Below are 23,056 nucleotides of genomic sequence, written 5' to 3'. Positions count from 1 at the left end.
TGGATAAAATTACATCAAGCTCAGTCTGCATATCTAGTGTCACAGTGATATCAGAGGGAAAATTAAGATTTCTCTCGTTTGGTCTTTAGGTACCTTGCATTAATTGTTCTGCATCCTTTACATAATTTTCACACTTGATTTTCACAGTAACACTTTTATTACACCCATTAGCAATCACCTTGCCTTCTGCCCGTAAATTTTTCAGAGGCTGATGGGTTTTTGCTGAGTATTGAGGTGTGGGTAGCTGTAGGTCCTCATTCTCATTCTTGTTCTTAGTAGAGCAATTCCATCTTGCATGTCTTGATTGCTAATTCTCTTCTTAAAAAGACATCTGTTGCTTTTTGGTCCCACTACCACCTCTAATCTCTGTGTCTCATCTTTGCCACTTGAAGCTGCTTCCCTCTTTTTTAAAAATAATTTTCATGTTTGTTGATTTTTGCCAAGACACCTCCAACCAATGAGAAGAAACTCGTCATCCCTATGGCTAATCAAAAAAACTATAGTATTTTGAATTTCATCTTAAGATCTTTGGCTTTCTGTTTGCTCCCGTGACTAGTTAGTTGCCCAGGCTGTTTCTATTGCCTGTGGGCTTGGCTATGTGATTTGGGATTATGTTTTCAATAGGGAGAGTGAGGTCCAAAGCCATTCTAGGAACTTGAGTTTGAAAAGCTAGTTCCCTTAATAACTCGTCTTTTTTTTTTTTTAATTCTGTCTTTGTGACATAGAGCTCACCTTCCCTTCCTCTGAATCTCACTGTATAAAATTTTCTGTTATGGCAGAAACCTCCACATGGATTCCAGAAAAAAATGAAGCTTGAGGTCATAGACAAAAGAAATCCCATGTTTATTAGAGTTGCAACAGTTGCAGACATGGATGATCACCGAATAAAAGTAAGTGTTCTGTTGTGGTTTTGTTTGGTCTTTTTTTACAAGAATCTTAGACGAAAACTTTAGCAGATATTTAATTTGTGAAGTCCGAGAATTAAAGTAGGAAAGCCATAGAAATATGCAAATTAAGTGGTTGCGCACATCCTTGTGAGTCAGTATTTTTCCACTTTTTCACTTTACATAAGTATTCTCTTTAATTATGACTGACTTTTAATATTTTAAGTATATATTTGGAGGAAAAAAGTAGATACATCATATTAAGGTCATCTATTCAGGAGAAGATATAATACTTCATTTTCCAGTAGTGTGTTCTTTTAAAAAAATATTTAAGGTCAGTGTTTTCTTATGGGGTATAGTGCATGTCGACTTTTCAGAATATCCTGTTTTTTAATACAGGACAAGTTAAGAGAAATATTTTTATAAATAAAGTCAGATTTTATTAGAGTTGGATTAATAAAAGTCAAGTACCTCTCATAAAGTAAACAAACGTATAAGAAGATGGGTTCAGCCCATGTCCAGATGTGATAAAGTGAAGTGTAGTAGCGGTTCCCGGTGAGGAGCCTCAGGCTCTCGTCTCTGTTTCTGGCATCAGCGTTAACTTCACTCTCGAACCAGAATGATGTGCCTTCTACTTACCTTACAGGATCATTTAGAATTTCTGTTAAGAATAATACTAGTTATGAGAGCAGCAAGACATTAGATTTGCATGGAGTTTTACAGGGTAGGAGTATTCTTCCATCATCTGATATTTGTGGTGATAGCAGTGTGGGAGATTTATGTTACTGTCATTACTTTATCAATGAGGCTGAGGCGCAGAATAAATTACTTATTAATTATGGGCAGTGGCAGAACTAAGTCACGGTCCTAAGCTACAGGAGTCTAAGTTCATGTTCTTTAAGTAATAATAAATCAGATCTTCATGTATCTCTAATGAGATAATATATAGGAAAATAAATTATAAAATAACATGAAAAACCTGTACAAATGTAGTATTTCCGTAAAATAGAACTTTTAGCATTTAATTCACTGTTTTTAAGATTGTGTAATCATATAACATTTTAGAAAATTTTATAAGTAATGGAAGACCTGTGTTAATCTTTTTCTAGTGTGTTTTCTTGTTAGTTTTCCTTAGAAATTTAGAATTAAGTAATACATTATTTTTATAAATCAAATTGGTCAGAATTGAAAAAAAAAGTGTTTTGGCTTGGGTGCAGAAAGTTTATTCCCACATACAGCTGGTGAAAGGATAAAGTGTCTCAGCCTTTCTGGAGAGCAGTTTGGTGATAGGCATCAAAAGTCTTAGAATGTTGTTTATCCTTTAATTCAGGAATTTCAGTCCTAGGAATTTATGTTAAAGGAATAACCAAAAGGAATATGCAAAGATAAAAGCTGCCAGGAGGATATAACAGAGCCAGTGGTTTATGGTATTTAGCATTGAGAATAAGCAGAGTGGGAGATGGGTAAAAATAAATGACTATACGTCTACATGCTGTTTCATATTTTAGAAAAATATTTAATTTTGGCAAGTGAGAAATTCGAGTTTAATACTATATATAATGTCTGGTATTGTCTTTTAAAAGAATATATATATGTATGTGTGTGTATATATATATGTATGTATGTGTATATATATGTGTGTGTGTATATATATATACACACACACATACATAAGCAGTTATGGAAATAAACAAAGCAAAATAATGACAGTGATTTTCTGTTAAGATTATATGTGATTCGGTTTTTCTTTTTAATTATCAGGTTTCAGGAACACGTATTACTTTTGTGATTTTGATCCAGAGGGGTCAAATACTCTAAAGTGGATGGTTCAGTTAGTTAATGAGAAAAGTTTAGACTAGAAATCCAGCTCTTTTTGCTTCTGGCTGAATTCTCTTTCCAGTGCAACATCCGGGTCAATCTTTAATACACAAAAAAGAACTGGCTAGTGAGGTATATAGTTGACAATCATCTTTTAGAATACTGGAATGAATTTCATAGCTAAACATAAACCAGTGGACAAATATTTGTGTTTTTATGAAGTCCACAAAAGGTTAGTGAACAGGTGACAGTAACTCAATTTGAGGATTCATCAGAGACTTGTGAAAATACAGGATGCTTTCAACAGTAGAAGTTTTTCTAATAATATGGGAGATGATGTAGCAAGAACGCTTAGTTTTTCTTTTTCAGGAAGGACAAGAAAGCGGAAAATAGAGACGAAGTCATTAGCGTAGTGTAATATTTTAAGTTTCTCAAGGATAAAAATCAACTCTTAAGTTAAATAAAATCAACTTTTTAAGTTATGTAATACATAATATTTCACACTGAGTTATTACGGTTAAATTTTTTTAAACCTGGTATATTTTGCTGTTGAAGAAAAATGACAAGAATATTTTTGCTCTTGTCTTTTATGTTTTCGTGACAGAACGTAAGATTGTTCTGCCCTCCCCATCCCCGCCGCCAGGTCTGGTTCCCCAGAGGCAAGAACTTCCACCTCTTTTGGCTGTTGCTTATGACATTTGATCGGCAGTTTAAAAAAATAGTAGCTGCATTCTGCTGTTTCTGAATCCATCAATTTTAAATATATTTATTTCCTTCCTGTTTTGGTAGTTCAGGATTTAGATCTTGTCATCCTTCCCTTCCGCTTATCCTTTCAGTAATTATTTCACAGTGTTTGTTCTTTTTTTTCACTCTTCCATGTTTACTGTTGTAAACAAATCTTGTCCACTGCTGAGCCAAGGAGTCTTTTTCTTATGATACTTTGTTTTTCCTAGAGTCAGTAATTAATTTCTATTTTGATTTTAAATTGTCTGTGTTCTTACTAGATTTTAACAAATGCTCCAATAAACCTGATAAGTCTTTTGGTCAAAAAGCTCAAGTGTATTTTTGAATCTTGCATCTATCTTTCTTTTTTTCCTGAACCCTTCTTCCCACAGCTTAACAGCCACCTATTCTGATCAGCGTGGTTACCCTCTCAGCCTCACACACAGCTTTCATCCTGAGACTCCTCTTTGCCAACACACTATATTGTATATTCATTTTTCCTGAGTCTCATGCTTTATATTTCTTTGTATACTCTCTTACCTTGCTGAAACACATCTTCTGTAACTTTCTGAGGAAGGGTGTATGAAAGGCATATTTTTCGACTCTTTGCATATCTGAAAATGTCAATATACTAGCCTTTCACTTGATTCATACTGTGATGGGGTAGAGAATCATTTCCCCTCAGAAACTACAAGCATTGTTCTGCTGTCTTCCCACGTCAAGTGTTAGTTTTTTTTTGTTTTTGTTTTTGTTTTTTTGCGGTACGCGGGCCTCTCACTGTTGTGGCCTCTCCCGTTGTGGAGCACAGGCTCTGGATGCGCAGGCTCAGTGGCCATGGCTCACGGGCGCAGCCGCTCCGCGGCATGTGGGATCTTCCCGGACCGGGGCACGAGCCCGTGTCCCCTGCATCGGCAGGCGGACTCTCAACCACTGCGCCACCAGGGAAGCCCAAGTGTTAGTTTTTGAGACATCCAAGGCCACTGGGTTCCTTCTCTCTGGGTGATGTACCTTTTCTCTCTGGAAACTCTCAAGACCATCTTTGTCCCTGATATTCTGATGTTTTGTGGTGACGTGCCTTGGTGTGAGGGTCTTTTTTCATTTATCATGCAGGGCACTAATACCCTTTCACTGTGGATTTTCATATCCTTTGGTTTTTAGAAATGTTCTTACATTATTGCTTTGATGACTTCCTTCTCTCTCACTGTTCTCTTTTGCAGGTCCTGCTACACTCTGGTATTAAACCTCTGGGATGGACCCCCTATTTTTCTTATATTTTCTTTCTTATGCTTCTCTGATTTTTTTTTCTACTTGCTTAGAGATATCCACTGTTTTTTAAATCCTGTATTGCATTTTTAATTACAACTATGTTTTTTTTTAATTTTCAAGAGTTTTTTCTTATTTTCTAGTCTTCTCCCTTCCCCCCTTTCAAAATGGCATCCTCTTTTTATTTCCTGAAGCAATATTGTTTCTTATCTGAGGACACCAGTGATAGTTTTCCTTCTGTTTCCTTTTATTTTCTCTAAATTCCTCTTTGAGTTAGTTTGGCTTCTGCTTTCACATTAGAGCCTCTCTTCAAACGTCAAGTCCTTGGTTGGCTGTTCACAGTAAGAAAAGGCGCTTAACATTAGTTGTTTTTAGTCAATAAGGTGGGCTTTATTGGCTGTTGGGCTTCATGTGGGAAAAGACAGCAGAGAGTCAGCTTTTTCATAGGGAGGTCCCCATTCTTCAGCGTCTGGATTCTTGGTCTAGAGCCTTTCGTTTCTTCTAGTCTCCTCCCTAGGGAGGGGCAAACTTGGTGGCCGCTGTGTCAGGCAGGGAGAAGGATGGGGTTGGAGGATACAGGCTCTCACTCAGTCCGTGTGCTTTCTGTCCTGCCTGTCACCATTGTCCTGGAGTTTAAAACCTCCATGCTTATGTCTCTAGAAAGTAAACCTCTACTCTTGCGGGGTTGCTGAAGGGGCAGTTACTTTGGTGGGTGGCATAGAGGATCAGACCTAGAGGTCTAACCACTCCATATTCAGAGTTTGAGGCAATCCTGTCATTTTCCAGACCTCCTCACATACCTGCTGCCTCCACATTGAGTCCTTCTGGGTTCTGCACTGTGAGCCAGTTCACTCTGGGCCTGCATTCCCTCTCTAGGCATCTGGGTTGCAACCCACCCACTCTCTACCAGTGGGTCAGCACTCCCTCATCTGCTTCTGCCCTCCACATACATCATTGCCACTTCTCACCTATCAGCTACTTTCCTTCTCCATTTGTCCTTTGTCCTTCTGGGTTTGTACCTTTTCAAACATAACTTTCATTTCAGAAGAGGGCAGAAATAAGCACCTGGGTCTAAAATGTGTTTTACTGAGTTGCCTTTCACCTGAACAGAAAACACAACCAAATCATTTTTTTAAAAAAGAAATAGTGTGCTTTCTAAAAATATTATCTGTCTTAATCTTGAAATTTTCAATAACGAGTATTAAGTTTTTATAAAGCGTCCAAATTACACTCCTAGGTTAAAAAATGTATTCAGTTTTCTAAACTATAATTTTAAATATGTGTAAGTTAAATCATCTGTACTATGCTTTGATACATAATAGTCTATTTTCTTTAGAATTTTAATTAAATTCAGCCTTGTTGCTGAGTTGCTTTTATATTTAATTGTTTTTATACTGGGACATTTCTATTATAAATATTTTTGGATGTCTTTTTATGTTCTGTACAATGTTTAAATATTTCGTGTTGTATGTTTATGTATCTTCCTCTCTCGCTCTTTGTCAGGCATTTGATTTCATTTCAAAATAGGGCCCAGCAAGAGAAAAGCTATCAGTTACCATTACTAGAGTGTCTGATTTTTTTGTTTGTTTAAAGCCTCTTAATGTGCCAGGGACTGAAGTAGTAAAGATGAAATGAAATTATATAAACTTTAATAAATTTATTTCATCTGGGCTTCCAGAGTAAGAATATTAATTAGGGTTGATATTAATTTTGTATATATTATTAATGTTCACATAATTTCAGACAGCAGTTTTTTAATTGAAGTATACTTGACTTACAATATTTTATTAGTTTCAGGTGTACAGTGTAGTGATTCAGTATTTTTGCAGATTATACTCCATTAAAAGTTATTACAAGTAATGGCTATAATTCCCTGTTCTGTACAATATATCCTTGTTGCTTATCTATTTTATACATAGTAGTTTGCATCTGTTAATCCCATACCCCTAATTTGTTCTTTCCCCCTTCTCTCTCCCCTCTGGTAACCACTAGTTTGTTTTCTGTATCTGTGGGTCTCTTTCTGTTTTGCATATATATTCATTTGTATTATTTTTTCGATTCCACATATAAATGATTAGGTAGCAGTTTTTAAGTGCATTTGCTACTTAGGGAATTGTATTGTTACCTCTGTTCATAATATCTAAATTAAATTTTAACTCTGAAATTTAACCTTAAAGTACTAGGATTCTCCCGATTGCCGGCCAACCTAGTTTGTAGGAGATGTTAGACTTATTTACAGTAGTAACTAAGGTATATCTGTCATCTAAGATAGATGACTTTTCATTGCCAAACTGAGAGGTCAGTTCTAATGAAAAGTAGGAAGGGGTTATGGTATCACCAGATATAGTAGCTCCAACATATTCTTGAAGGTATATGGGAGGCAATTTTTTAAAGAACCCTATTATTTATGATGATATTAAGATTTTTGGAGTCTGTATTGCTGTACAGTAGTGTCCTGTTTAGTGTCAGTGGGACTCAATTCTGAGTGCACAGCAGAGTTACTTAGAAGTTAAATAAACATATAGGTGCACAGAACCCAAGCTATAAGTTCAGAACCTCCTTGGTGGGCTCAGCCATTTTTGTATTTTTTTTTCTTCTTTTCAATAATCATGAGTAATTCTAGTGTATATCCAGGTTGGAGAACCACTTACTTGTTAGGATTGAGTTTGTTTGCTATAGGAAGATAGCTAAATTTTGTAAAATTTAACAAATGGAACATGAGATATGGGGACATTGATTCCAGTATAGAAGAAGTGAAATTCAGGAACAGCAAGATGAGAAAACATAAGAGTTTCGTGTATCCAGTAAAATAGAGCATTATCACTTGATGTTTAGTTGAGAATTAGAATGCTTAAAACTTAACTATAATGCTGTGAATTATGACTGCTCATTTATTGGTGGCATTGATAGCATAAACTTTGGAAAATTACCATGAATATCATTCTGTGTTATTTGAACATTATTTTTGATCAGAGGAAAGGAAAGGGTTGTTTCAAGTTAAACAACTTTAAGTGCTGCTTTTATATGCAATGTATGTGAATGATGAACCAGTTTATTTTGGATCCATGAATTTTAGCCTCTTACTCCTCCTAACTAGCTCTGTGATCTTTTCTCCTCTTTAAAATATTATCCATGATTTCCTGCAGGTGTGGAATTCTGTGGGATTTAATTCTAGGATTAATTAATTTCTAAGCTTGAGAAAGTGGAGTCATTGCAATGGACATTATATTGAACCCATATATACATACCTTAGTAACTCTGTACTATTCCATCATATAAATATACCATAATTTATTTAACCAATCTCCTGATGGTAGACACTCTGGTTGCTTTCTACTACAACGAGTTGAGTTATTTAGATTATCTAGTCAAAGATGATATATTTTAAGTGTTGATCCATTATTGCCAAATAACTCTCCAGAAATATCTCACCAGTCAACACTCCTGTCAATGGTCTATGAGAACGTCCATTTATTCTCATACTTATCAGCTCTAGAAGTCACCAAAATGGAATATTTTGGCATATTGAAAGAAGAATTTCATCCTGTGATTTTAATTTGTAGTTTTTTAGTTATAAGTGAAATTGATTGCTTTTTCACATGTTTACTAACAATTTATTTTCTTGTTTATGAGCCATTTATCTTTTCCATCTTTCCTGTTGGATTTTTCATCTTTTTATACTGATATATGGTGTTTTTACAAATTAAGGAACGAAGTACATTGTCACATGTTAACAGATGTGTTTTTCAGGTTTCTTTTGGGTTTTCCATCTTGCCAGCAGTAATATTTGCCATTGTGAATATTTAAATTTTGATGTATTCGAATTGATGCCTCTCTTCTTTTATGGCTTTTGAGTTTGGTGTCTTCCTTACAAAGGCTACTGCACTCTAAGATAAATATATTAATGTATGCTTTCTTCTAGAACTTTTATTGTTCAGTTTTCAGTGTTCGGATTTTTTTATCCATCTGGCATCTATTGTGTTTTTAGTAGTAAGAAATTCATAGACTTTAAGAAGGAAATCTAGCTGGCAAACTTGATCTAAAATAAAATATATCTAACATTTTAGTATATCCTTTCCTTCTAAAAGATAAAAACCATGTGATACTTGAAAGAGATGTAGCTGATCCTTAGTAACCATGCCTGAAAGACTAACTGCCCTCTTACATGGTGGCCAATGAAGTTGGTAGCCCTGACCACCCTGTAAAATCTCTTTGAGAGATATTGTAGTTATTTATGAGAAAAAATATTTTAAAATACATTTGATGGAGGCATATTTTGTAAATCGGGTGTCCATCTGCTGAATTTTTTTAAGTCTTCTTTAGCATAATTCTAGGAGACTTGACATTTATATGAAAGGTCCTGCCTCTCTACTCTCCCTCCTCCTCCCTCCCTTCCCTGATTCATTCATTACTCAGTAATATTTATTGGGTGTTTAGTGTTGCTCATATGAAGATGTTAGGTACTCAAACTGCTTATAGTAGTGGGAGGTACATGTAATATGTCTGTAGAAGTATTACCCAAAAAGTGCCCTTGGCAAGACATTTAATTATGGTTAGATAATGTAGTTCAACAGTACCTCTTTTTTTTTTTTTTTTGCGGTATGCGGGCCTCTCACTGCTGTGGCCTCTCCCATTGCGGAGCACAGGCTCCGGACGCACAGGCTCAGCGGCCATGGCTCTCGGGCCCAGCCGCTCCGTGGCATGTGGGATCCTCCCGGACCGGGGCACGAACCCGTGTCCCCTGTATCGGCAGGCGGACTCTCAACCACTGCGCCACAAGGGAAGCCCCAACAGTACCTCTTTTCTCATACTAGGATGAAGTAATTTGGATAATTTATCTGGATATTAAATGTACTAAATAAGTTAGAAGAGAATGAAGATGGTTATGGTGGGCAAAACTTTTACTGTAGGAATTCTCGTGACCTAAATTATACTATTAATTTCTTTTTGTTATCCAGGTTCACTTTGATGGCTGGAATAGTTGCTATGATTACTGGATAGATGCAGATTCTCCTGATATTCACCCCGTCGGTTGGTGTTCAAAAACCGGGCATCCTCTTCAGCCTCCTTTGAGTAAGAGACACAGTGATGACCTAAAGAAATGTTTCCATTTTCTTGTGTAGTGTACTTAATATTTCCTTTTCCTCTACCTTCTCGTTCTATTGGGTTGGCCAAAAAGTGCCTTCAGTTTTTAAGTAAAAATAAAAGACACATTTTTCATTTTCACCAAGAACTTTATTGACAATGTATTCACCCTTTTTTTCCACTACCTTCTGCCATTTTTCAGGCAACTTCGTAATTCAGTCTTCCCAAAACTTAATTATCTTTTTGAGCAAAGAACTGTTCCAGGTGCCTCTTACAGTCTTCAGTGAATTGAAATTTTTTCCATTAAGAGAATTTTGTAAAGACCTAAAAAATGGAAATCCGAAGGTGCAATGTCTGGTGAATACAGTAGATGAATCAGAACTTCCCAGCCAAGATGTAACAGTTTTTGCCTGGTCATCAAAGGAACATGCGGTCTTGCGTTATCCTGATGGAAGATTATGTGTTTTCTGTTGACTAATTCTGGACGCTTTTCATCGAGTGCTGCTTTCAGTTGGTCTAATTGCGGGCAGTACTTGTTGAAATTAATCATTTGGTTTTCCAGAAGGAGCTCATAATAGACGACTCTCTTCCAGTCCCACCATATATACATCACCTTCTTTGGATGAAGACTGGCCCTTGGTGTGGTTGGTGGTGGTTCATTTCACTTGCCCCACGATCTCTTCTGTTCCACATTATTGTACAGTATCCACTTTTCATTGCCTATCACAGTTTGTTTTAAAAACGGAATGTTTTCATTACGTTTAAGAAGAGAATCACATGCAGAAATATGGTCAAGAAGGTTTTTTTCATTTAACTTATGTGGAACCCAAACATCAAAGCGATAAACATAACCAGGCTGGTGCAAATGATTTTCAATGCTTGATTTGATATTTTGGGTATGTCGGCTGTCTCCCACCTGGTATAATGTTGATTGTTCTCAGTTAATGTCTCGATTTGATCACTGTCAGCTTCAGCTGGTCTCATGGAGCATCGTCCAGTGAGAAATCTCCAGCCCGAAACTTCACAAACCATTTTTGACATGTTCGATCAGTCACAGCACTTTCTCCATACACTACACAAATCTTTTTTTGCATTTTGGCTGCGCTTGACCTTTCTTGAAATAATAAAGCATAATATGCCAGAAATGTTGCTTTTTGTCTTCCATCTTCAGTATTAAAATGGCTACACAAAAATTCACCAATTCTGATGTCTTTTTTAAAATGCATGCTAATATGACAGCTGTCACATAAAATCTAACAAAATTGTTTTGAAGTAAGTTAAAGACAACTAAGTACTACTAGAGCCATCTTACGCGAAAAACCGAACAAACCTTTTGGCCAACCCAATACTTCTCTACTGTACATTTCTTCTTTGGTTAATCCTTTTGCCTCTTACTGCATTTTTAGTTACCTGATAGTCAAAAATACATAAAAGAAAAAGTTTAATATTTGAAAAAGTAGAATGTTTCTAGACTTTAACAGTATCATCATCTTTTAAAACTAGTACTAAATTTTGGAAGACAATTTGTCAGACTATCAAAATTTAATGTATCAATGTCAATATCCTAATAGTGATTTTATCTTGTAGTTTTGCAGAATAGTACCATTGGGAAAAACTGGGCAAAGTGTACAAGGGATCTCCCTGTGTATTATTACTTACAACTGCATGTGAAGCTACAGTCACCTCAATAAAAATTTCAGTTAACTTCAATTTTTTAAAAAAGGTACACTGAGAACTTGACATACCAGATCTCAGTTTTGGAGGAAAATACATGCATTGTAGAAAGAAAAATGTAGCACATACATTATTGTCGGCTTTCTTAAAAATTTCACATGCCTTCCCCACCTGGTGGCTTCACTTCTGGATGCCACATAGAAGCTACATAAGGGCACCAGAATACACAGACATGGTATCGGTTACAGTATGTTTAAAGTAATAAACCTTGGAAACAAATATTGGTTAAATAAATTATAGTGCACTCATGCTACAGCTACAATGCAACAGTCGTAAAAATATTACTATTGAGATGGAAAGATTTATAAGACGTGAAGTTAAAGACCAAAGAAGAATGTTTCAGAATCGTACATATCTATGTTGTGCCTTTTATGTGGCAAAATAAAACAAAACCAAAAACTTGATACATGTATATATACAAATATAGATACATGTGGGAATGCTTGGAACATCCAGGAAGGTTACACATTAACATGATTAGTCAGGAAAAGGAATGAAATGTGAGGAGAGTTGCTTGAGGGGATCTGTAACTGTTCTTCTGTATTCTGGTGTATTCTTTGAAGTTTTCACAGTGTGCAGGTATTCATACATTAATTATGTTATTTACTTGATCAGAATGTTCAGAATCATCTCATTATTTTAGATTTCGGTATCTCTGGAATTTGTGACATTTTGGAAGAGGGTTGGATCAAAGGTTACCATTTCACTGTTGAAGTGTGAGCAAAGTCCTAGGGGAAAACCTTTAGAAGTAGAGACTTCAGACATATTTTTAATTTTGTAGGACCTTCTTTTTCTGTTTATACATGTTGATTGAAAAATTGGATTTTTTTCCCTATTCTGATCCAAGACATTTGACTCTTATAGCCTTAAATTTTTGCTTTTTTTTTGGCTTTTTAATAGGCCCCTTAGAATTAATGGAAGCCTCGGAACACAGTGGATGCTCAACCCCAGGATGTAAAGGGATTGGCCATTTTAAGAGAGCAAGACACCTGGGCCCTCACAGGTATGTGGTGCTGCCACTCAGGTGGAGATTCCTTATGTGGTCAGAGGGTGCCTGTCCCTTGTATGTGGAAGATAATGATTTCCATGTATACTAAATAGATATTAACTAATTCTGCATTCAGATCCATATGAAATGTGGTTACCATGGTGACCATGTAAAAATGAAGCATGTATCTGTAGTTAAATTTGCCTGGGAAAGAATGCGTTCATGATTTAAAATAGATTTACTCTAGGTACTTGGCTTTTCTTGGCAACCTGATTAGTTTTATAGATACTGAACTTCTGAGATAGTCATTTTGGGTTGATTATTAATAATGAGAAGGGGCAGACCTTGTTGAAAGTATTTGTTTGGTAGAATATTCTATGAGTGGGTGACTCAACAATTTGAATAACAAGAGGTGAGATTATTGTAGATTAGCAGCAAAGATCACAAAAGGCACAAATATAAGTAGACAAACATCAGAATACATTGTCAAAAATAAAGTTTTTCAATATTTTTCTCTCACATCTAAGTAACTTAAAAGAAAGAAACCAAATTTGTACATTTGAAATTTGATGTATTGTTTAGGCAATTTGGAATCTTTGTAGACACGTTAAAATATTACTGAAATAGTAAGAAATTTCTGTGACTTAACTGGGATTTTTAGAGGACAGAGGCATCACCTAATTCACGTACATATTAGAATAATAATTTGTTGGTATAAGTATTCTAACTGTATGTTAATTGGATGGCCCAGTAATAATAATGATTCCTTGTTTACCTAGTTTATACAGGTTGTGAATCTAGGTCTTTAAAAAATCTGAAGATTTCACTACCTGTTCCTCTAAGAATTAATAGGAATTGTTAAATTGGTGTGATTATTTTATCTTTATATAATTTCCTCTTTCTTAAATCTCTGCAGCCTCAAATGCTGCTTATCTTCCTTTTGCAACACTCCTGACAAGTTTTTTTGTTTTTATTTGTGTGGTTTTTTTTGCGGTACGCGGGCCTCTCATTGTTGTGGCCTCTCCCGTTGCGGAGCACAGGCTCCGGACGCGCAGGCTCAGCAGCCATGGCTCACGGGCCCAGCCGCTCCGCGGCATGTGGGAACTTCCTGGACCAGGACACAAACCCGTGTCCCCTGCACCAGCAAGCGGACTGTCAACCACTGCGCCACCAGGGAAGCCCCTGCCAAGTTTTTTTATGGGGTTCAGTGTGTTCCAGAGTAAAAGTCTACGCATAGACAGAATAATGATTCCATTTGCAAATATCCATTTAAAAATCCTTTTCATGGCTTGTATGACTGCAAACCAAAAGCTGTATGATTAAAGGGACATAAAAATACTGCATCTTAGAAGTGATTCAGTATTGGCAAGTGAAAGCAGCTGGATTACTTTTAGGCATTACAGTAGTATCTCCCTTACCCCCCTTATCCCTGTGGGAGATATGTTCCAAGATCCCCAGTGGATGCCTGAAACCTCCGATAGTACCGAACCCTATATGTACTATGTTTTTTCCTATACATACATACCTGTGATAAAATTTAATTTATAAATTAGGCAGAGTAAGAGATTGGCAACAATAATAATAAAATAGAACAATTACAACAATATATTATATTAAAAGTTATGTGAATGTGGTGTCTCTCTCTCTAAATACCTCATTGTACAAATTTAATGCCTTTTCCATTTTAACTCAATGCTTATTATACACTAACTTTCGCAGTTTGAGGTGTGACAGCAGTACTAACATGAATTTCTTTTTCTTTCTTCAAAATTTCACAGATAGAAGATTTGTTCTTACTGTAGAGTTTAGCAACCTCAGCATATGATTTTTTTCTTTCTTCATGAAGTCGAGAACTGTCACTTTTTCACCTAAGGAAGCATTTCACGGCTTCTCTTTGGTGTACCTGGATTGCCAGCATCACTACTGTTGCACTTTGGGCTGTTATTAAGTGCAGTAAGGGTGACAAGCCCTGTGATACCTCGACAGTGGATCTGATAACCTAGGTGGCTACTAAGTGACTAACGGGCGGGATACACTGGACTAAGGGGTGATTTGCTCCCTGGCAGGTCAGAGTAGGACAGCGTGAGATTTCGTCACACTACTCAGAATGGCGCACAGTTTAAAACCTATGAATTGTTTATTTTTGGAATTTTTCGTTTAATATTTTCGTACCTTGGTTGACCTCAGATAAGTGAAACCACAGAAAGCAAAACCACGGATAGGGAGTGACTACTGTATATAAGTCCAAAAACTCATTAGTATGCTAAATTTCCATTATATATCTATAAATTCTTCCATTTAGTAAATATTTTTGAGCAGTGGGTTTTTTTTTTAGTAAGATTTATTGAGCATTTATTTACTCTCTCTGAGCTTTGCACTAATTGTTTTACATGTATTGGATAACCTTCAAGTGACCCTATAATACGGAACTATTATTTCCACCATTTTTTTGATGAAGCCACCATGGCACTCTAGAGGTTTTTCTAACTTGCCTACTTGACTGCTGGTGACGGGGGAGCCAGGAATGGTGTCCAGTCTAACTGTGCCCTTGACCACCCCCCTCTCACTGACTCTCAGGGCATGGCTCCCTGAATTAGTCACAGATCCAGCCTTCAAAGAACTCAGGGACTAATGGACCTATAAAAGCTGTACATAATTTTATTAAAATATAAGATACAAAATAGTAACTAATATTGAAACTTTGACATATGTACCTCTCTACTGTACAACCCCAAGATGTTCATTGAACCAAAGGCAATTTGCTCAAATTATGAAGGAAAAAAAATCTTAAAAATGGGTGAATACTGACATTATGTTTTGGGGGGTACAATGAAAAATGTACAAAGAATTTTTTTTTTTTTTTGGTCTTCTGGGAAGAAAATCCACCTTGTAACAATGTCCATAATCTCTTTAGGAGTGCTGTAGGTCTGAGCAGAGAGGTTTGCCCGTCACAGCGAGGTCTGTGGTAACAGTCCTGTCCCCTGCCTGATGGCAGCAGCCATTCATTAAGGCTGCCTTTCCCTAAGTGTGCTGTGGACCTCTGAGGGTCCTTCACCTGGTCCACACCCATTTCACAAAGTTTCAGTGACTGTCTCTGGAATCTTTTTTCAAAGATGCAGTGTTGTGTTTGCTAAATGACGGGAGAAATTATGGGGAGGATCATGAAAGATGTTATGGAGAAATGTGATCCAAAAAAAAAAAAAATCTACCAGTATAATTGGAACCATAGTGGAGAATGACTCATTGTTTTCTGGAATGAGAGAGGAAGAAGTATACCTCATGGCTTAGAAGCCATGCATTGATAAAGAAGTCGTGTTCATTGTGTTCATTTCCTTGTCACGTATCAGACATAACCGGCAGATCTGTATATAACTCTGGGGCAGGGATGCGATCCAGAGAACTAGTGTCAGCTCCTGCCTGTGTCCTATATTCCCTTCTTTTCAGCCCTCTCAGCTGGCTTTTCTTAGTCTCCCTGAATATGCTGTTCTCTTTTCAGCACTCAAAGCTCTTTATCTGGCAGGATATTAATCCTTACCAGTCACAGCCTGTTTCCCATTTCCTTGGTAGGCTTGTGGATGAGCTGCTGCATCATGGCTGTTCTTTAAAAGGTTCATTTCACTGGCGCTTAGTTTTGTCCTTACTGAGAATGCTGTGCTTAGGAAAACAACGAGAAAATTCTGCTTGGATTAATCTACTGAGAAACCACATAAATCAAAACATGCATTCTTTGCTTAGATAACAAGGAAAGTTGCTCTTTTGGCACGAATAATCAATTTTATGAACGTGTAAGCAAAAGCCTGTGTTTTGACTAGCATGTGTTGTTAGAGTCTCCAGAAATTACAATAGTTGAATTTGATCTAAGAAGTGTTAGAAACAGAAATGTGTTCTCAACAATGAAATGTAAGAATGTGATGTTTTTCAATGTTGAAATGTAAACAATCAGTGAGTGAGTTGGATGTGGATACGGTGTTCTCATTTCTAGGGATGTTCAGGAGCCAGATGACTTAATTCTGTGTCTAGCAAGGCAGCATTAATATTGGTTGTGTCATGGTGTTTCCCTTTGTTGATTCATTCATTTGGCCTACCGAGAGGTCATAATGGGAGGAGATTAAAGGATAACTAAAGTTATATAAAACTAAATGTTCTACATACCTAATGCCTTCAGAAGGAAATGTTTCCTATGTAAGGTTTATCTTGGTGAAATTAAATAAGAAGAGAAAAAAACAGAGAGTACTTCCTGCAACCTTAAAGGATATTTATAAAGTCCATGGAGAGTTTTAAAAAATTAGTAACTCTGGATTTATACCTGCAAACTAGAGTCATCATATTCGTTCAACATCCATCCATTCGTGGAACAAACACTTACTGAGTGTCTGCTGTATGCAGATACTGGGTTAGGTGATGGGCTGTACAGAGGAGAGGGCCCCTACTTCTAAGGAGAACAGTGTGGTACAAACAGATTTTTGGAGAGGCATGAATGAGTAGCACTCGGAGGGAAGCGTCAGCTTTTCCTGAGGGAAGCAGAGAGCCTCCATAAATGGGGCATATTAAGGAGTTTTTAATGCTATTGTTTATTTTTGCTGATGGTCTTTTACACAGTAGGGGTTAAGTGTTACTCTTCTCCTTTTAAAATAATAATCCTAGGCAAGATTTTTTTTGTGGTTTCCTATTTGTGAGGCACTTAGATCTGTTATCTCATTTAATTCTCTCAGCAGTTCTGTAAAGCTGGTACTGTTCTAATCTCTGTTTTACAGAAGTGGGAGGAGAGATTTAGAATGCTTGAGAAAGTGCCCAGGATCAGAGAGTGGCAGACCTGGGATTCAGCCCAGGCTTTTTTTTTTTTTTTTTTTTTTTTGCGGTACGCGGGCCTCTCACTGTTGTGGCCTCTCCCGTTGCGGGGCACAGGCTCCGGACGCGCAGGCTCAGCGGCCATGGCTCACGGGCCCAGCCGCTCCGCGGCATGTGGGATCTTCCCGGAGCGGGGGCACGAACCTGTGTCCCCTGCATCGGCAGGCGGACTCTCAACCACTGCGCCACCAGGGAAGCCCGCAAGTTCCCTTTTTAAAGCCTCAGTTTCAACATCTATAAACTGAGCATTAGAATAGGAGTGACTTCCCAGGAGTTAGACGAGGTCATGCAAGTAAAGCACGCAGCCCGGGTAACGCGCTCAGTCTGTGGTAATGTTTGTCGTTGTCATCTTCATTTTACAAATGAGAAAACGGAGTCCTCCAAGTTGTGCCCGCTCGTTGTGGATAAAGCTGCAGAGCACATCTAGAATCCTGAGTGATTATTCTCAGTTGTAAATCAAACCATATCATTTCTTTATTCAAAGGTCCTCCAATGGCTACACATTGAACCTAAAATAAAAATATGAACTGGTGACTATGACCTGCTAGGACCTACATAATACTTCCCTGCCTGCTTCTACACCATCTCCTGCCCTTGATCACTTCACTCTAGCCTAGCTGGTCTGTCTTTCCCTTACTCATGCCTGGCTTTCCCTGTGTTGTATTACTCTTCCCATTTCCTGGAATGCCTTCTTCGGAGAGGCCCTTCCTCACCGCCCCCCCTGCAGCCCCACAGTCTCTCTTACGTTATATTCTGGCTTTTGTCACTATGTGGGGTTGTCCAGTTTATTTATGTAGATCATGTATAGCCCATCCCCTTCTAGAATATCAGCTCCATGAGAGCAGACAGCTTGTCTTTTTCATTTTGACTGTGTTTCCCATGGCTAGAAAGGTAATTAGCACATCGTAGTTACTTGATAAATACTTGTCGATCAAATGAATGAAATAATTCAAGAGTGAAGTTATCTAACCATTTTAAACTTAGTTTGTCATAGGAAAAGCCTTCCTTGTGGGTTACTGTAAAGATCAAGTAAAATACTGAATGTAAAATACTTAGCATGATGTTCTATATATAGTAAATGCTCCATAAATATCACTGGTTTTGTTTTTGTTATTGTTGGGTTAACATTATATACATTTATGTCAACACATGATCAAATGTTATTTACTTTCCTCTTTTGCATAGATATCAAAGTAGCATGTAAGTAAAGAAAATAAAGATTGTACTTTTGCTTACAAGGTATCTGTGATAAATTTTATAGACCATTATCAGAATCACTTGGGAGCATTTGCAGACTCTTCTCTCCTCCCAGGAGGATGTATCAGATTCTCTTGGTAGAGGGCAGAAAGTCAGTGTTTAAAAATTTTCCCTAGGTGATTATCAACATTCCAAATAGTACCTAACCTGAGGAAAAGAATATGCAAGACACTAATATAATTTACCTAAGTCCCAATCATTTCCAGATTTCAGGAGGCTTCCTAAAAACCAAGGGGCAGGGCTTCCCTGGTGGCGCAGTGGTTGAGAGTCCGCCTGCCGATGCAGGGGACACGGGTTCGTGCCCTGGTACAGGAAGATCCCACATGCCGCAGAGCGGCTGGGCCCGTGAGCCATGGCCACTGAGCCTGCGCGTCCGGAGCCTGTGCTCCGCAACAGGAAACAACAAAAAAACAAAACAAAACAAAAAAAAACCAAGGGGCAAGATAGGGAGTTAGTTGGAGGGGCTGATTATGTATTGAGATACAGGCTGCCCAGTTTTTCTGGAGACTGGAAAGCTGAGGCCCAGGCACAGGAGTATGCTGACTTAATGCTGAATTAACAGTTAGTGACCTAGATTCCCTTTGCTTGGATAACAGGAGTGATCCCCCCATGGAATCTGAGAGACGAACCAGTGGTCACAGATAGAAGGGAAGGGAGCTAGATGGGTCATTATCCAAGTTGGCTTCTGGTCCGTTTTCATATTAGGGATGGGAATAGCTACAGATTGATTTTTTTTTCCTAGGATATCAGGTATACATATGGGCCTTGGAGACAGGAAATGGGGGGAACCTCCTTCCTTTGTAGGGTAGCAGCTGTTATAAAGGAAATTAAGCAGTTTGTGATGGCCCTGGGCGTGGAAGATCACTTTAGGAAGGGATCTGCTCCATCTGTCAATCACTCTGTCTCTGTCCCACCTCTGTCACCCACCCTTCTATGTTAAGCATTTCTCTCTTGGGCTGATGGTTCCTAGAGATATGCACAGGCCCTGCCCTTGGACAACACAGGAGGGAGTCCTTCGGTGACCATCGCACACTTCCAAAGACTGCATTTAAAAATCTAATGCAAAGACATATTTTCTATCAGAATATACTTAAATTATGTTTGTTTGTTTGTTTGTTTTAATTAATTTATTTTTGGCTGTGTTGGGTCTTCGTTTCTGTTCAAGGGCTTTCTCTAGTTGCGGCAAGCGGGGCCCACTCTTCATTGCGGTGCGCGGGCCTCTCACTATCACGGCCTCTCTTGTTATGGAGCACAGGCTCCAGACGCGCAGGCTCAGTAGTTGTGGCTCATGGGCCTAGTTGCTCCGCGGCATGTGGGATCTTCCCAGACCAGGGCTTGAACCTGTGTCCCCTGCATTGGCAGGCAGATTCTCAACCACTGCGCCACCAGGGAAGCCCTTAAATTATGTTTTAAAGATAAAATATTTCATATTGTATGTTTAATCTATGTAAATATATATATCCAGTTAAATTTTTGCATTTTATATTTTTAGCTTGTCATTTTAATTGGAAGAAGTAATTATACTCTAACAGGAGTGTTCTTTTCTTTCGTTTTTTTAAAATTTTAATGTTTTAGTGCTGCCACCTGTCCCTATTCAGAAATCAATTTGAATAAAGACCGAATTTTCCCAGACCGCTTAAGTGGTGAGATGCCTGCGGCTAGTCCATCATTTCCAAGAAGTAAAAGGGCAGACTCAAATGAAATCTCTTCTTCTCCTGAAACCAGGTAATTAAAGTGGAAATATTAGCGTTATTTAGAGGTACTGTAGTTGGAAGATTTTTTTTCCTTAGGTGATTTATGTTCTGTAGTGATGTCTTCTAGTACATTATTGAAAATGCACCTGACTTAACGTGAGGCCGATGGTACTTATAAAAGTATGTCCAAATCAGGCAGGATATCGTATTACTTGTTCATCTTTTAGTTGAACTTGCTTGATGTTAGAAGTTTGGAAATCCCCTTTTTATTTCATGCCAATTCATACTCTGAATGAACGGATCAATATTTGTATAAAAGCATCCTTTACAAAGAAGATGGTAGATTCCCTGTGAAAAATGGACATTATTTCTTTTTAGTGTTCATTATATGCCAAGTACTTGCATCTACATTATTTCATTTAATGATTAGGATATTTGTTGTACTGTATGCCCAGTCATTTGGTTTTGATATCACTTGTAGAGTTGAGTTGGAATGTTTTAACCTCCGTGGATTATTAGGTAAAGAACCAAGTTTTGTTTGATGTTTTAAGTAAATGGTCTCTGCCTTTATATTAACTAAAGATATTACTAAAAGAAAGCATTAATAGAAAGATGATCCTTAGGTTTTGGGGCTTTCTTTTATGGAGAGTTTTTAAAATCTAAGACACTGTAGTTCTTTGATTAATATTTTGTAACTTTTGTTCTCATGGATGAACCAAGTGAACATTTGAATTAATAAATCTGATTCTTGGACTTCCCTGGTGGCCCAGTGGTTAAGAATCCACCTGCCAATGCAGGGAACATGGGTTCAATCCCTGGTCCGGGAAGATCCCACATGCCACGGAGCAGCTAAGCACGTGCACCACAACTACTGAGCCTGCGCTCTAGAGTCCTCGAGCCACACTATTGAGCCCGTGTGCTGCAACTACTGAAGCCCGCACACCCTAGAGCCCGTGCTCCACAAGAGGAACCACCGCAATGAGAAGCACATGCACCACAACAAAGAGTAGCCCCTGCTTGCCGCAACTAGAGAAAAAAGCTCGCGCACAACAATGAAGACCCAACACAGCCAAAAATTAATTAATTAAAAAAAATTTTTTTTAAATCTTATTCTCAGCTCACAGCAGTGTTATTGGAGTAATGGCACTTAAAGTATCAAAATCCTTAGAGAAAAGCAGTTTCGCCCTATGGATCGGGGAGAGCTGTAACTTCTTTAATTATCAACAACAGTGGTTTTTTTTTTTTTTTTTTTTGGCTGTGTTGGTTCTTCGTTGCTGTGCAAGGGCTTTCTCTAGTCGTGGCGAGCGGGGGCTACTCTTCATTGGGGTGCATGGGCTTCTCATTGCGGTGGCTTCTCTTGTTATGGAGCACGGGCTCTAGGCGCGTGGGCTTCAGTAGTTGTGGCTCAAGGGCTCTAGAGCGCAGGCTCCGGTTGTGGCGCACGGGCTTAGTTGCTCCATGGCATGTGGGATCTTCCCAGACCAGGGATCGAACCCGTGTCCCCTGCATTGGCAGGCGGATTCTTAACCACTGCGCCACCAGGGAAGTCCCTGATGATTTGTTTTTAATCCTTAAAACCATGACTAATGTAACATAAATTCATTTACCCAACTCAGTGCCCTGTAATGATGGCATATCACTTGAGGAAATTTACTTTAAGACAAATAAAGTACTAATTCACATAGTAATAATTGCAGAAACAGAGTTCATTGACTCACAAGGAGGTAAGAATATCTGAAGTTTAGATTTCAAAAGCTGAGATATTGTTTACAATTTTAACAGGATACTCTGAAGGGCTAGCAGTTTCATCTCACAGGCTTTTCAGTAACTTTCTGGGCTCTGGGCTGGATACCTGGGTCCAATTTCCTCACAGCAGAAAGACCTAGTTGGTTTAGATGATTTTTGTGGTCCTTTTTAACTCAAAATATTTTTAAGAAAAGAGTAATTTTTTTCTTTCAGTTTTATTGAGATATAATTGACATATAGCACTGTATAAGTTTAAGGTGTACAACATAATCACTTGGCTTACGTATATTGTGAAATGATTACCACAGTAAATGAACATCCATCACCTCACGTACATCCAGAAAAAAAGAAAAAAATGTTTTTTTCCTTGTGATGAGAACTTTTAGAATCTACTTTCTTAGCAGCTTTCAAATATACCATCCAGTAGTGTTAACTGTAGTCATCATGCTGTACATCTTTAGGACTTATTTATTTTATAACCAGAAGTTTGTACCTTTTAACTGCCTTCCTCCAATTCCCTCTCCCCCATCCCCTGCCTCTGGTAACCACAAGTCTGATCTCTAGAAAAGAGTGACGTTTATAGTGGCTCTAATGATTCCAGGGATCTGTCTTCTGTGAGGATGTGAGCATGGTTCTTCACGTCATCACCCGTCATGAAGGAGACAGTCTTAGAGATTTTAAGGTTTCTATCATAATCCATGGCACATGTTTGATATCTAAATAATTTTTACATAGATTTTTAGCCCATACTGTCTTTTGATTCAGTGAATTTTAACTTGCCATTACTTCTCTGTGAATTAATATTTACACTTATTTGTGTTAAAGTTAAATTGCTTCAGGGGTACCAGGATTTGGTAAATGAGCGTTATGTTATTCATGGTTTTGAAGACTTTGTTCAGATTTCTTCTCGTCTTCAACTTCCCAGGTTAACTATTTTTATTTTATTTATTTATTCTGACTCACTTATTTATTTATTTGGAGGCTAGTAGTAACCGGAGAGATTTGATTAGTTATAC

At 37.8% G+C, this 23,056-nt stretch overlaps 1 protein-coding gene across 11 annotated transcripts in view; it reads left to right on the top strand.

Moving 5' to 3' along the window:
- The window catches only part of L3MBTL3 (L3MBTL histone methyl-lysine binding protein 3), a 120,745-nt gene that overhangs the window by 68,827 nt on the left and 28,862 nt on the right, over positions 1–23,056 (top strand). For 10 of the 11 annotated variants that reach the window (XM_027086643.1, XM_027086679.1, XM_027086689.1 and 7 more), the window contains 4 exons: positions 780–890; positions 9,647–9,761; positions 12,408–12,510; positions 20,176–20,325. In XM_027086643.1, the coding sequence (XP_026942444.1) occupies positions 780–890; positions 9,647–9,761; positions 12,408–12,510; positions 20,176–20,325 (479 nt within the window). The remainder of the gene's footprint in view (positions 1–779; positions 891–9,646; positions 9,762–12,407; positions 12,511–20,175; positions 20,326–23,056) is intronic. The other variant, XM_027086729.1, reaches the window with a different exon arrangement.

Source organism: Aethalodelphis obliquidens, unplaced genomic scaffold, assembly GCF_003676395.1.
Source record: "Aethalodelphis obliquidens isolate GAN/ISIS:26980383/991018 unplaced genomic scaffold, ASM367639v1 scaffold3, whole genome shotgun sequence".
Classification (NCBI taxonomy): Eukaryota; Metazoa; Chordata; class Mammalia; order Artiodactyla; family Delphinidae; genus Aethalodelphis; species Aethalodelphis obliquidens.
Note: the sequence above shows the minus strand (reverse complement) of the source record. Positions and strands in the feature narration are given on the sequence as shown.